Raw genomic sequence first — 12651 nt, forward strand, 5'->3', positions numbered from 1 at the left:
GGTGTGTGTGTGGGGCTTTTATTTTAAAGCCGGCAGAGTAATGGGCTTGGCTCTGGCACCATTGCCTGTGCTAGTTGGAGCAGTTTTCACACTGCCGTCTCTGCCTGTATCTTGATGAGTTTTCGTTGTATTTGTTTTCTGTTGGTTTCAGAGTCTCAGATCGTACATTAAGGTCTTTGGTCCATTTTGAGTAAAGACTCATGCAAGGTCGAGCAGGATGGTTCTCTTTGGTTTCCCACACGTGGACATCTACTTCCCCAGGACTGTTGGCACTGCCCTGTTTCCAGTGTTTTTGATACTTTTGTTCTAGATGCGGTGGCTGTGCTGTGTGCATTTATTCCTGGACCCTCTGTGTGCCAGTGGCAGGCCTTGTCTCTATGGTGCTGCGTGTGAGCTGAGGTGGGGTATTGTGACACCTCTAGCATCGCTCCTTCTCATCAGGGCTGCTTAGGCTATCCAGGGGCTTTTGGTTTCCAGGAGATGGTTTCTGCACACAGCACAGTCGTCCCAGAACAGCCGCTGACACCATCCTCGTACAGGACAGTGGTGGTTGTGGACACAGCCGTCGTGTAGAGTGACAGCTGTGTGTGGACTGCCTCACAGAGTAACAAAACGGGAGGGGTTGCTAGCTCACAGAAGAGGCAGCTGGGCTCAGACTCATGGCTGCGTGTCCTGATGAAGGTGCTCTCCTGTTCTCTTATTACAGGGCCACTGACAGACCTTTCGAATAGAGCTTCTCTACCCCTCCCCTACAGCCCAGCATGGCTGCTGTGTCTGTCGCCTGCTTTCCTCACATCTGTCAGCTGTTCTCACCACCTTCCTCCGTTTCCTAAGGTCTCTGTCTCCCTGGGTACAGCCTGTTCTTACACGGACTCTCTTTAACCATATTAGGGACAGGCAGGTTTTAACCCACCATTTTGCTTGGAAGTCTTGTAAAGTGTAAAATCTTTCTTTCTTCATACCAAATATATGTGATTCAGAGTGTGAACATCTAGAATGGCGTGGGACCCGAGCATGTGTTGAGTACATCACATACCGCCGTCCCTCAGCAGTCTCCTGCACATGTCCTTTCAGCCCATGGCGCTGTCAGTGCTGCACACTCTGCAGCAACGTGATGTAGAGAAGTCAATCACACCTAACTGAAGCGAGAGCCCTAACTTAGGCTAAACAATAAGTGACGTTGACTATGATGTTTTGTCGAGTGTGCACACTGTAATTCATATTTTCTATATTACAGAAAATTACTGGAATTCATCTTGTATAGCTTTGCTATAAAAGGTTTTTTTTTTCCTTTATGTTTCTTTGAAAATTAGCCATAGTCAAACCTTGACACTCCAGACATTAGGTAAATTGTGGTCATCATTACTACGTGAAAGCCACCAGTGGTTACCTCAGCTCTGAAGGCACAGCCAGCACTCCTGGCTTTGCCGTTGAGCTTCCGGTTTTGTCAGAAGAAAACGTTTCCCAGTGAGAGGGCGCTTTGGTTTCCCTGTCTCCATTCTTGTGGTGAGGTGGAAAGGGGGCTTGGGTCAGTGTGAAGGGGTCAGCTGACTTGACACTGGTTGTCACTGGCTGACCTGATTCTTCTGAGCACTCTTGTAAGATGCCCAGAGATGCATCTAGTAAGAATGTGCTTGTTTTTACATGGTTGAACTGCCAAGTGGGCGGTGGGTCTGTAGAGACAGGCACATGCTCCGTAGGGACACAATGGCTTTTCTGTCCTGCCCCATTCAGTGGAAGGAGTTGGCTTCCTCCAGTACTTCATCATGGTGGCAGCTGGCGTTAAGTAGCAGTTGACACGACGCTCAGCCTCTGTCTCTCCTTGTAAGGCTTTTGGGTTTCTGTAAGAGAGGATCAGTGAAGGCTGTCTCCTGGTGTCAGACGGGCGCTGAGCTTCAGGACTACAATTTCCTTCTTGGTCCAAATGCACTTCCTCCAGTGTGCCTCCGTGGGGGGGTTACGAGTCCCTCATCCTGCTGTTGGCATGGTTGTGAGCAGAAGACATTTGCAGGAACCTGCTGCCTGTGCCATGACCGCCCACTGCCCGACCCTACTTGCCCTTGGGAGGTGAGGTGGTGTGGAATCAACGGCAGGGAACTAGCATACCCTCTCCCTTAGGCTCTTAGGTACAGTCTGCCATGCCCCTTCTGAAAGCTCCTTTCTAGTCTCCTGGCTTCCACTTTGTCTCCTAGACCTGAGTGACCTCACTCCATTTACTGGAACCAAGGTCATGATTTCTTTCTTCCTTACAGCAGTAATAAACCATTGCATGTGTGCACCACACTCTGTGTGTGTGTGTGTGTGTGTGTGTGTGTGTGTTTGCTTGTGATCATGTATGTATCCACAGAATCCAGAAAAGGGTATCAGGTCTTCTGGAGCTGGAGTCCTTGTGAGCTGCTCGACTGGATGCTGGGAGCTGAACTCTGACCTTCTGCCGAGCAGTAGATGCTCCTCCCACTGCCTTCTCACTCCAGCCCGTTGCCACCTTTCCTGTCTCTTCATCTTCTGATGGACATTTGGGCAGTGGAGAGGGATGTGCAGGTGACCTACAGCAGGGCGTCCAGTCCTTTGGGTGTATGTCCGTGAGAGGGATAGCTAGCAGCTAGTCATGTCCTGTAGCTCCCACACCCACCAGCAGTGTTCCTTGTCCCCAAATCCGTGCCAGCATTTTGTTCAATGATCCCTTGTGACTGCTGAGAAGTGGACTCTGAAGGTGGCCTTAATCTGCATTTCCCTGATGGCTAAGGATGTTAAGCACCTGTAAAGATGTCTCCTAGCTGCTTGTAACTTGAACATATTAAAAATACAGCTAAGGGGTAGAAGTTTTTCTGTGCCTTCAAAATATATTATATATAATTTAATTTACTATATATAAATAAACTAATTTGCCTTCTCTGGTATATATTTTAGTTTTAAGTAATTGTTTCAAGCTGTCTCATTCAAGGGGTTATACCAAATTGTGGGTTTGGATCTGTTTCTGGAATTTATTTCTAATGTCCTTGGATTACTTTAGATAATGTGTTTTGAATTATTTATTGATTTTATTGTTAGTATCTACCATAGCACAACATCTCTTCTTACAGTTGTTTTCAGTTCTTAGAAGAATGCTTTGGCCTTTAGTCCCCAGTAAGCTCTGTCATTTTATACACGAATAATCTGATTTCAGCATGGCATTGTGGGAGGAAATACACTCCTGAGTCACAGATGGCCTTATGTATGGGCACTGTAAGTAATTTTCAAGGCTTGTTTCTAGGAGTGCTTCAGTAGCTTAGTAAAGACGTTTCTGAGGTCACTGTGCCTCTAACAAAGAGAAACAAGGACACAAAGGGGATTATAAACTGAATTTGTGAGCTTCTCATGTGCCTGCTCTGTTTTCTTCATCTTCAGGAGGGTTTGGGCAGTATTTTAATCAGTTTCAGCACAGACCTTAGCATTGCTGTGTTGGATTCAAAACCCGTTCACAGTAAAGAGACTGAGCTTGTATCTGGAAATGCCGTTGTCTGCGACACAGTGACATCAGAACTGCACGGCCTTCCTGTGCAGAGTGAACCTTCATGAGATGCTGTCAGTAGAGCTTTAAGAAGGGTCCTGGAGAGAGAAAATGGAAGAGCTCTGGAGCCAGTGGGTGTCTTAGAGCTCTCAAAATGTTAAATAAGAGGAATGACCTTAAGAAAGAGAACATAAATTACTTGTAAGAGGGAAAAAAAGAGGTATTTTGGGGTTCCAGCCCTGTGCCAGTTGGAATGAGCACCTTTGTAGTTTTCTCAGTTACAAATACTGATTAGAGAGTTTGGTGACCTCATGTACCATGCTTAGGAAAGTGACAATTCTGTGAGAACAGAAAACATTGCGAGGAGGACGGTGGGGGCACATCTACCAGGGGTGGTAGATGTGGAGGAAGAGAATAAGGAAGGGCTTTATGAAAGAACGGAGTATTTAAAAATCCCACCTCTGGTGCACTGGGTGCTTTATAAAATAAGCTGCAGTTCACTGCAGTTACAGAAGAGGGTGCTCTTGAACTGAAAACTGTCCCTTGTAAGTTAGCTCATCTCGATCTAACTCCAGATAAATGGCAATTACTAATCCTGGGGAAAGCCAATATAAATAATCCTCAAGAGAAAAAGAATACAGCAAATATACAAACTTAATACAAGAATAAAATAGAAAATTAAGATAAAATTTTTTTAAATTATATATAATATATATACATATACATATATATTATATATATATATATATATATATATATATATATATATATATATATATATATATATATATTGTTATGTGTAGACACCCTCAGCGAATAAAAGCAAGAAATAGAAAGAAGGGTTGAGGAGATGGCTTAGTCACTGAAGTTCTTGCTGTGCAAGCATAAGGACATGAATTCAATCCCAGGGCCCTCATAAAGGAGCTGCAATGGTGGCATGCGACTGTAATCCAGTACTGGTGAGGCAGACAGACACAGTGGACCTCTGGGGTTCACTGGCCAGGCAGCCTGATCATCAGCGAGACCCAAGCCAGTGACAGGCTGTCTCCAAAACCAGGCTGACAGGTCTGAGGAATGAGGCCTTCAGACGTGTACATTTGTGAACAGAGAGAGAGAGAGAGAGAGAGAGAGAGAGAGAGAGAGAGAGAGAGAGAGAGAGAGAGAGAGAGAGAGAGAGAGAGAAAGAAGAAGAAGAAGAAGAAGAAGAAGAAGAAGAAGAAGAAGAAGAAGAAGAAGAAGAAGAAGAAGAAGAAGAAGAAGGAGGAGAAGAAGAAACAGAGGAAGGCCAGCTGGGAGCCCTGGAGTGTGAAGAAGGTACTGCACAAGCGTCTGTGTTAGGAGTGAACTCACTTAGAGAGTCGTGATGGAAGGAGATAAACAACAGGAATGTCTGAACGAACCCGACTGGACTCTGGAAAGAAAAGGGCAAAATAGACAAAATCACCTTGGCAGTAAAAACTAAATTATAAGATACCCAGGGGAGATGTGTGTTACCAGAGGTTCAGTGAAAGGAATAAAGACTGGAAATAAAAGAGCCAGGAAAGTAACACTGGACTATGAGGAAGAATAAGATTGGGGGGCAGGGGATCCATTGTATTTACTTACTGCTTAAGCTAGAAAACCCAATGGAAAATAAACAGAAGAACATTAGCATCTGTAATGGCAATCTTTTCAGAGCTCAAGTGGAATTTCTTCACTGAAAGGTCCTATGTCGTGGGTACCAGAAGGAAGGGTCTAGACTGCCAACCCGCACAGTGTGTCCTAGGGCGTCACCTCAGTATGAGCAGGGAGGAAGAGGCCTCAGCCTGCAGGAAGACACGAGGAAGTAGAAATAATACAAGGTAAAAGTGCATTAGGAGGAGAGCCATCTAACTGGCAAGAGCAGCCAGCCAGGCTCCTGGAGGCAGTGTGTAACCTGGGGAAGAAAACCAGTCTTTCCAGGAAACTTATGGTGGTTGTATTAACCAGCTGTAAGACTGGTGAGCTAATGGAAAGTTCCCACCGTGTGCTGCTTGAGATTCAGTGTGAATTACACACTCTTTGACAAATTGTTGACATTGTGAAGGAATATTGGACTATATAATTGATGTATAAGTGCTGTAATATTTAAATGTGAACTGTTGTGATATCTCAACTTCCAAATGGTTCAACAAGGAAAACTTAAAAATTAGAAAATTGCTCAAGTTTTTCACAAGTTTCTTTTTCTTTTAAAATTTTTTTTTGTTGAGCTAGTTTTCATGTATTACAGTCTGGGCAGAAGCTCTCTATGTCCCTGAGACTGGTCTTGAACCCTGATCCACCTGATGTTACCTCCCAAATGTTGGGACTAAATGTTTTAATTAGCACTATTAGTATATTAATTATACACAGCAGTGGATTTCATTATGTTAGTTTATACATGTGCGTGGTGTATTTCAGTCATATTCACACCAATCCTGCTAAGCTTCTTCCCAGCTGCCTCCCTTCTGCTCTCTTGTCTGGTCTTTGTTGTTTGTTTGTTTGTTTGTTTGTTTGTTGGTTGGTAACCGTGAGTCTCCTTAGGGCCGCTTGCAGGAGTGCGGGTGGAAGTTTGTTTGCAGAGCATGTACAGCTGATAGCTACACTGCTGTGGAGAATCTGTCTCCTCCCCCATCAACTTTTAACTACCTGTGAGTCCTAGACAGGGTGGGGCTCCATGGAGTCCTTGCTTTTCCCTGGAAGGGTCCTGACAGACCCAACCTTGCAGTCCTGTCACAGCCTTGCAGATGTCACTGCCACTGTGGGTCTGAGATTGCCTTAGCCTCGTGGTGGGCAGAAGTTAGCTTTCCACACTGTTGTTCCACTTCCACTGACTCTTCCGTTCTCTCTGCTCCATCTTCCAGTGCTCTCCATGCTTTGAGGGGTATTCTATATGTCACATAGAATAAACTGTCATTTATTTATTCTCTCTCCTTTGAGTAGTTGTGAGTCTGCAGTCACTTCTGATCACTGGAGAAAACAGCTTCTCTGACCAGATCTGTGGGCACGAACGCTCTGGAGAAGGCCATTCCGTAGGCCACTTGACAGGCACGTGATGTTTACTTGGCATCAACTGTAGCTTCTGCACAAGGGCGTGAGACCTTCCCAGCTACAGTACCGGTGTCAAAAGTGAGTTCCTTCCTGTGGCATCAAGTTCAAGCCCCGAGGTGGCCTTCCCACCATTGCCCAGTGCTCTCATGCTGCCTGGCCAGTCAGTGTTGGTACATGGAGGGCAAGCTGCATGGTAGCACTGGCAGCGTCAGGCCAGCAGGGACACTTCCAGCCCAGTCCCAGCCTTCTCTGTGTCTGGTGGTCAATTCCTATGTGATCTTCCGCAGTACAGTCTTACATAACAACTAGTTATGGTAGGTAACTAAGGGCTGTGGCCTGTGTTGTTTTGGGGTCCTCAGGAGCATGGTCATCTCCTGAGAAGTGCCCTGCCCTGGTCCTGGGAGTCTTGTTTAAGAAGCTATAACTTCTAGAAACAGCTTTATTCACCACCAAAGGGTGAATATCCCATTCAAAATATTTTTGAAAATTGTTTTTTGATTAGCTTACCAAACTGTCAGCTTTCCATGCATCATTACTTTTGGGTGACGTCCTCTCCTACCGACTGTGCCTTCTGTCTGCCAGCTGCTCTTGGTGAATAAGACTGTCAGTGTCCCCCTCCCTTCTGTGTCACATGGGTTCTGCTGTCCCTCGACTTAAAGATTTTATGTTTCCTCTCATAGGCCCCTTTTACTTTTCTGTTCTCCAAACACACTGCGATACAGATGTGTATATATCAAAGAGCTAGAATACACACACACACACACACACACACACACACATATATATATATATATATATATATATATATATATATATATATATATATGAATGAGATAAGGTAATAGAATATTCTTCTGTTTCTTCCATTTCTTGGAAAATCTCATAATTTCAATTTATTGGAGGAATTCCATTGTGTGTGTACCACATTTTTGTTGTTCGTACTTGAGTTAATAGTGTCTGGGCTGACTGTCTTTCCTGGCCACTGAGAACAGAGCAGTAGTGAGCTCAGATGTGCAGGTGTCTCGTCGGATGGAGGTCTAAGGGGATGTCCAGGATGCCCAGGAGTGGGATAGGCGGTCATAGGGCAGCTCTAGTTTCTGCTTTTTGAGAAATCTCCACATTGATTTTCCTGGTAGCTGCAGAAGTTTATATGCCCACCAACACCATTCCAATATCCGTGTCTTGTTGTTAGCCATTCTTCCTGGCATAGATGGAATCTCATAGTGGTTTTAACTGGTGCCTTTCTGCTGACTAAGGACACTGAATGTTTTGCAATAGTTACTGGTCACTTGGGCTTCTTTGGAGAACTCTGTTCAATTCTGTGGCTGAGTTTTGATTGAGTTGACATCTATGGTTTTCAGTTTTTGCATCTTATGGATATTAATCTTCTGTTAGATGTGTAGTTGGCAAAGATTATCTCCTGTTTCATAAGTTCTCTTTTCACTCAACTCTTTCTTTTGAAAAAAGAAGGGTTTTGTTTGTTTTTGTTTTTGAGTTTCATGATATGCCATTTCTCTCCCATTGGCCTATTTTCTCAGCAGCAGGAGTCCATTCAGGAGGTCCTTGCCTACACCCATATCTTGAGTGTTTTTCCTGCTTTTTCCTCTGACAGTTTTAGAGTTTCCAGAAACTTTTCCCAGGAGCCAGTAGGCCCCTCCCACCCTCCCCCCATCCCCTTCTAACCAAACTCATAGCAGTAACCCACCCAGTCTCCATCTGTCAGTGGCCAGAATCTCTGACATTCTGTGGACTGAGTTAACTATCTTTTATGCTGCTCCTGTGAGAGATGCCCACAGTTCTTTAATGTTGGGCAGGCAGTGGTGCTGATTCACGTATCAGCCTCCCCTTGGGAGAGGCCTCAGGATCCTCACACTGCAGGTTTGGAGTCCTAGGCCAAGCTTAGTCCATATGATTTTCAGGAAAAGTCCAAGTTTAAGTTTTTAAAATCTAATTCTGACACACTGTGGAATTTACAGGAAAGAAGATAAAAGAACATTTTACTGCATGCAGTCAGGTCTTACTAATATCCAGTATGTATTTTTAAGATGGTCAGTAGTTTAAGAAACTACATTTTATTGGACTACTTGAATTGGTTTTTGTTGTTGTTTTTGTTTTTAATTTCTGAGAGAAAGTGATGGACTATCTAAATGGAAAGTGAAGTGGGGGGCTGTATAGAGGAACGGGGCCAACAAGGAGGGGGTGTGGGTGAGGGTAGTAAGGGGGAAACAAAGAAAAATGATGATATAGGTATGAAATTGTCACAGTGAAGCCTTGTACTTTATATGCTAAGTAAAAGTTCTAGTAAAAACAAGCTGAAAGGGAAAAGAAGTCTACCTTTCTGCACCTTGCATTTCATATTGTAGTAGTATGCATTATGTGAATTCTACATATCATTTTAAATTGAGACCCTAAAGTTGGGCTTACTTCACATTTAAGGAGATACATGGGTAACACTGGATAAGCTGAGAAGCATGTGGTATTTTGTATCTTTAAAGAAGTGAAAACAATCTAGTTAGGTGGGTTTAAACAAATTCATACATTTACAAAGAGCGAGCTGACAGCTGGGTTGGAGGGTAATCCAGTCAGGAGTAATCACAGAAAGGAACATGTCCTGGAGAAGCAGGGCCTCTGGCTGTAGGGATCTCAGTGGTCCCAGAAGTGGCGGTGCACAAAGAAGGTTGAGAAGGTCGAGAAGTCAGCCCTCAGAACAGACGGTTCCTAAGTGTTACGGCCAAGTGAACGTGGGATCCGTGTCGGCTGATCTATCACACCATTGCACGCAGTCTGAATACTTCCTGGTAGTCATTTTCATCCTGGTCGTTTCATTGGGTAGTTTTTCCAGAATTATCAGTATTATTTCCGAAAGTTCCTTTAGGTATGTGGTAAGCACATCTCAGAGTTGCGCTCTTGGGCAAATAATGTTTACCTGTGGCACTGGCCTGAGAGTGTCTTCTGATTGCTTTCTAGTCCTGAGGAAGATGAGAAGACTGAGGAGCTCACGGAACCTCTCAAGTATGCCGAGCAGCTGCCGGTGGCTCAGATAATACACCAGGTTTGGTTTTTGTTTGATTCTTTTGAAAGAAACACATTTTTAATCTCAGAAGGGAATTGCTTTTGTTAGGTTTCTTAGAGTCAGCCTGTTCTGTCTGAAGGTGTTGTGGGTACACTCTTCCCATTGTGGTTTACTCTTATGTGAGCATCCCGTCTGAAGCTCAGCGTTGAAGGGGCCATGCTTTACCTATGTGAGCATCCCGTCTGAAGCTCAGCGTTGAAGGGACCATGCAGTGTAATGCTTGAACTCTTACGTACAATGTGGGGTCATCTAAATTACCTGTTACACATTAGAAAATGTCAGGAAAATCAATTTTGAATCACTGTATGTGGTTCATGATGAGAAGACTGAAAATGAATCATGACCGTCGTGTTTTGGAGTAATTAAGGAGAGGAAGCCATCATGCCAGCTGTTGTGAAGCTTAATTGTAACTGTCATGTGGTAGTTTGCTCATTTCCAGGTAGGTCGGCTCTGTCATCCTTGTGTGTGGGCATCAGCTGAGAACAGGCAGTGCTGCAAACACCATGCTTAGACTCTGTGCTATGATTGTGACAGCCCAGACAGAAATTCTGCCCTTCTGGGCCAGAAGCAAGTCACTTCAAATAGCTTGTTGACCGGCCTGTGGGCCTTTGAGATTGTTTAGCTCCTCAAGCGATCGCTGGACTCATTAAGCATCCTCACGTGTCAGATCACCTCAGCGTTGGTGTGGGGAGCAAGCAACACTGGGAGTTTTTCTTATGTATTTTTTCAATCAGAATTTTAGTGGCTATGGATTGTTAGTATGCCAGTTTGAGTTTATTAAAAGAAAGAGAGTTTTAATTAGAAGAAATTCATTCTATAAATAAAACTCAGTTTTAAAATTCTGCATGAATCTTACAAATGGTTAAAAGTCTGCCCCTCTGGGGTGCTCATCTGTGTATGGTAATCAAGTCCAGTTTATATGTCAGGAATTCCTAGGTTGTCGGAGCTCAAATGACCTAACAGACTGCAAATGTCACATTTCAAATTCTGTCTTCATGCCTGCCTCTCAGCATAAATGAATTAAACAGCAGAGCAGGCAGCAAGCTGGTCTGTTCTCAACGGCGAGAGTGCATACCGAAGCAGTGTGCTTTGCTCAGAATAGGGAAGTAGGGTCTGCCAGAGCTGGTCACCCAGAATGAAACCTGAGCACGAAGCAGGAATTAACCTTTAAGGCAGCTGACCACAGGAAATGTCAAAAATGCTTTTATAATGGAACAGGAACCAGTAAACTGCCCATTTTCTATAACCACCTTTTTGTAGTTAAACACTGTTTGAGTTTAAGATACAAACACTTGACCCTGGTGAAAATTTTAGATTGTAGGTTTTTTTCTAGTATAAGAGATAGTAGTAATTTAACACTAAATTATAAGCAATATAATTAAAATCTGAATGATCTATCATAAAACTCCCACTCTTTAATAAATTGTACATTTTAGAAATCTATTTTTATTAATCAAAATTAAGGCATAGTCAGGATATGATGCCTTTATCAGTACATGTGTTCATTCCTCTGTCATTCTCCTTTGTGGCAGCTCTTTGACAGAGACGGCCACTGCTGTACTCTCCAGGCAAGGCCACTTAGGAAGGCACTGTTTGTCTTACAGTTTTTGAAATCTGTCTATCCATATTTGTATCTGTATCTGTATCCGTATCCACATCCATATCCCTGTTGTCTGTGTGCGAATATGTGCACTTGAGTACAGTTGTCCCCAGAGACCAGAAGAGGGTGTCAGATCCCTTGGAGCTGTTTTAGATACTAAAGTGGCAGAAATACAAGGATACTGACGGCCCTTATGAGCAGAACACATGTGGCTGGAATGGGTCAGTTACCTGGTGACCTGCATGACCTTATGACCTAGAGGTCACATGCCCTGAAGAACCTGCACCTCTATGGAATGTTCTGCAAAGGCTGCTAGACTGACTACACCTGAAGTAACTGTGGGTGGGTTAGAATGTTGCAGGTCTAGAGCCAGATTATCTCAGGCTATCATTGCTCCCTTCCCAGCCATCCATTGCTTGTCTGTGTCTGATCTACCACTCTGTGACTCTCAGGAAACTCATTGGGACATAACAAACCCCTTGTATCCAGCAACCCTGCAGCTATAAAAGTATATTTTCCATGATATAAGGAGCCTCCAGCTTAGAAGACAGATGCTTCTAAGAAGGTGTTAGTGAGTTGTGGGGGATAAGACTCAGCGTAGGGGATTGCTCAGTAATGCCTAGCACCCCCCCCCCCCCCGCCCAGCAAAGGAAGAAGAGGAGGATCAGTTGACAGCAACATATAAGAACACTTGAGATGCCATCTCAGCACAAGGAGGCAGTGAATAAAAGAGCCCCAAATTTCACAAGATCACATTGTACACTCAGTGACATTAGTTAGTGCCTTTTAAACTGGCAAACTGAAATCCTGTTTGGAGAGGGCTGGGGAGTTGGTGCTATGCATAAGAATGCTTGCTGTACAAGTGTGAGGATCAGAGATCAAATCCCACCCAGCATTGTGGGTGAGGGAGAAGCAGACACCTCAAGGGTTTGCTGGGCACCAGCATGTCTGCAGGACCAGGGAGACAGGCAAGGAGTGATAGAGCAGGACACCCACTGTCCTCTGTGAGTGTACCCATGCACGCATACCCTGCCACCCCCCCACATGCACACACAAAGTCACATCAGACTACAGTTTCTGAGCAGGTTAAACAGAGTTATCATATGACCCAGTGATTTCAACATAGGCACATGCCCAAGAGATTTAAAGACGGCATCAGTCTGTGAGTAAGTGGTGGGTGAGCCCAGACACGGAACAGCTGGTGAGCAGGTAAATAGAACACGGCACATCCCGACAGCAGAATAGTACTGAGCAATGAAAAGGACTAAGGTGCATGTCACCTGCTGCAGGGATCCACCCTACCAGATGTAAACATGATACTCTGCAGGAGGTCAGACACAAAGTGTTCATCATTGCCACATCTGTAGATTAATTGCCAGATCTGGAAGAAGGCTGGATGTGATGTTCCAAGGACAGTTTCTCTTTTGAGTAACAAATATT

At 44.3% G+C, this 12651-nt stretch overlaps 1 protein-coding gene across 1 annotated transcript in view; it reads left to right on the forward strand.

Moving 5' to 3' along the window:
- The window catches only part of Pigk (phosphatidylinositol glycan anchor biosynthesis class K), an 81655-nt gene that overhangs the window by 42562 nt on the left and 26442 nt on the right, over window positions 1–12651 (forward strand). The window contains exon 10 of the mRNA XM_034501496.2: window positions 9506–9590. Within this exon, the coding sequence (XP_034357387.1) occupies window positions 9506–9590 (85 nt within the window). The remainder of the gene's footprint in view (window positions 1–9505; window positions 9591–12651) is intronic.

Source organism: Arvicanthis niloticus, chromosome 4 (assembly GCF_011762505.2).
Source record: "Arvicanthis niloticus isolate mArvNil1 chromosome 4, mArvNil1.pat.X, whole genome shotgun sequence".
In the NCBI taxonomy this organism is placed as follows: Eukaryota; Metazoa; Chordata; class Mammalia; order Rodentia; family Muridae; genus Arvicanthis; species Arvicanthis niloticus.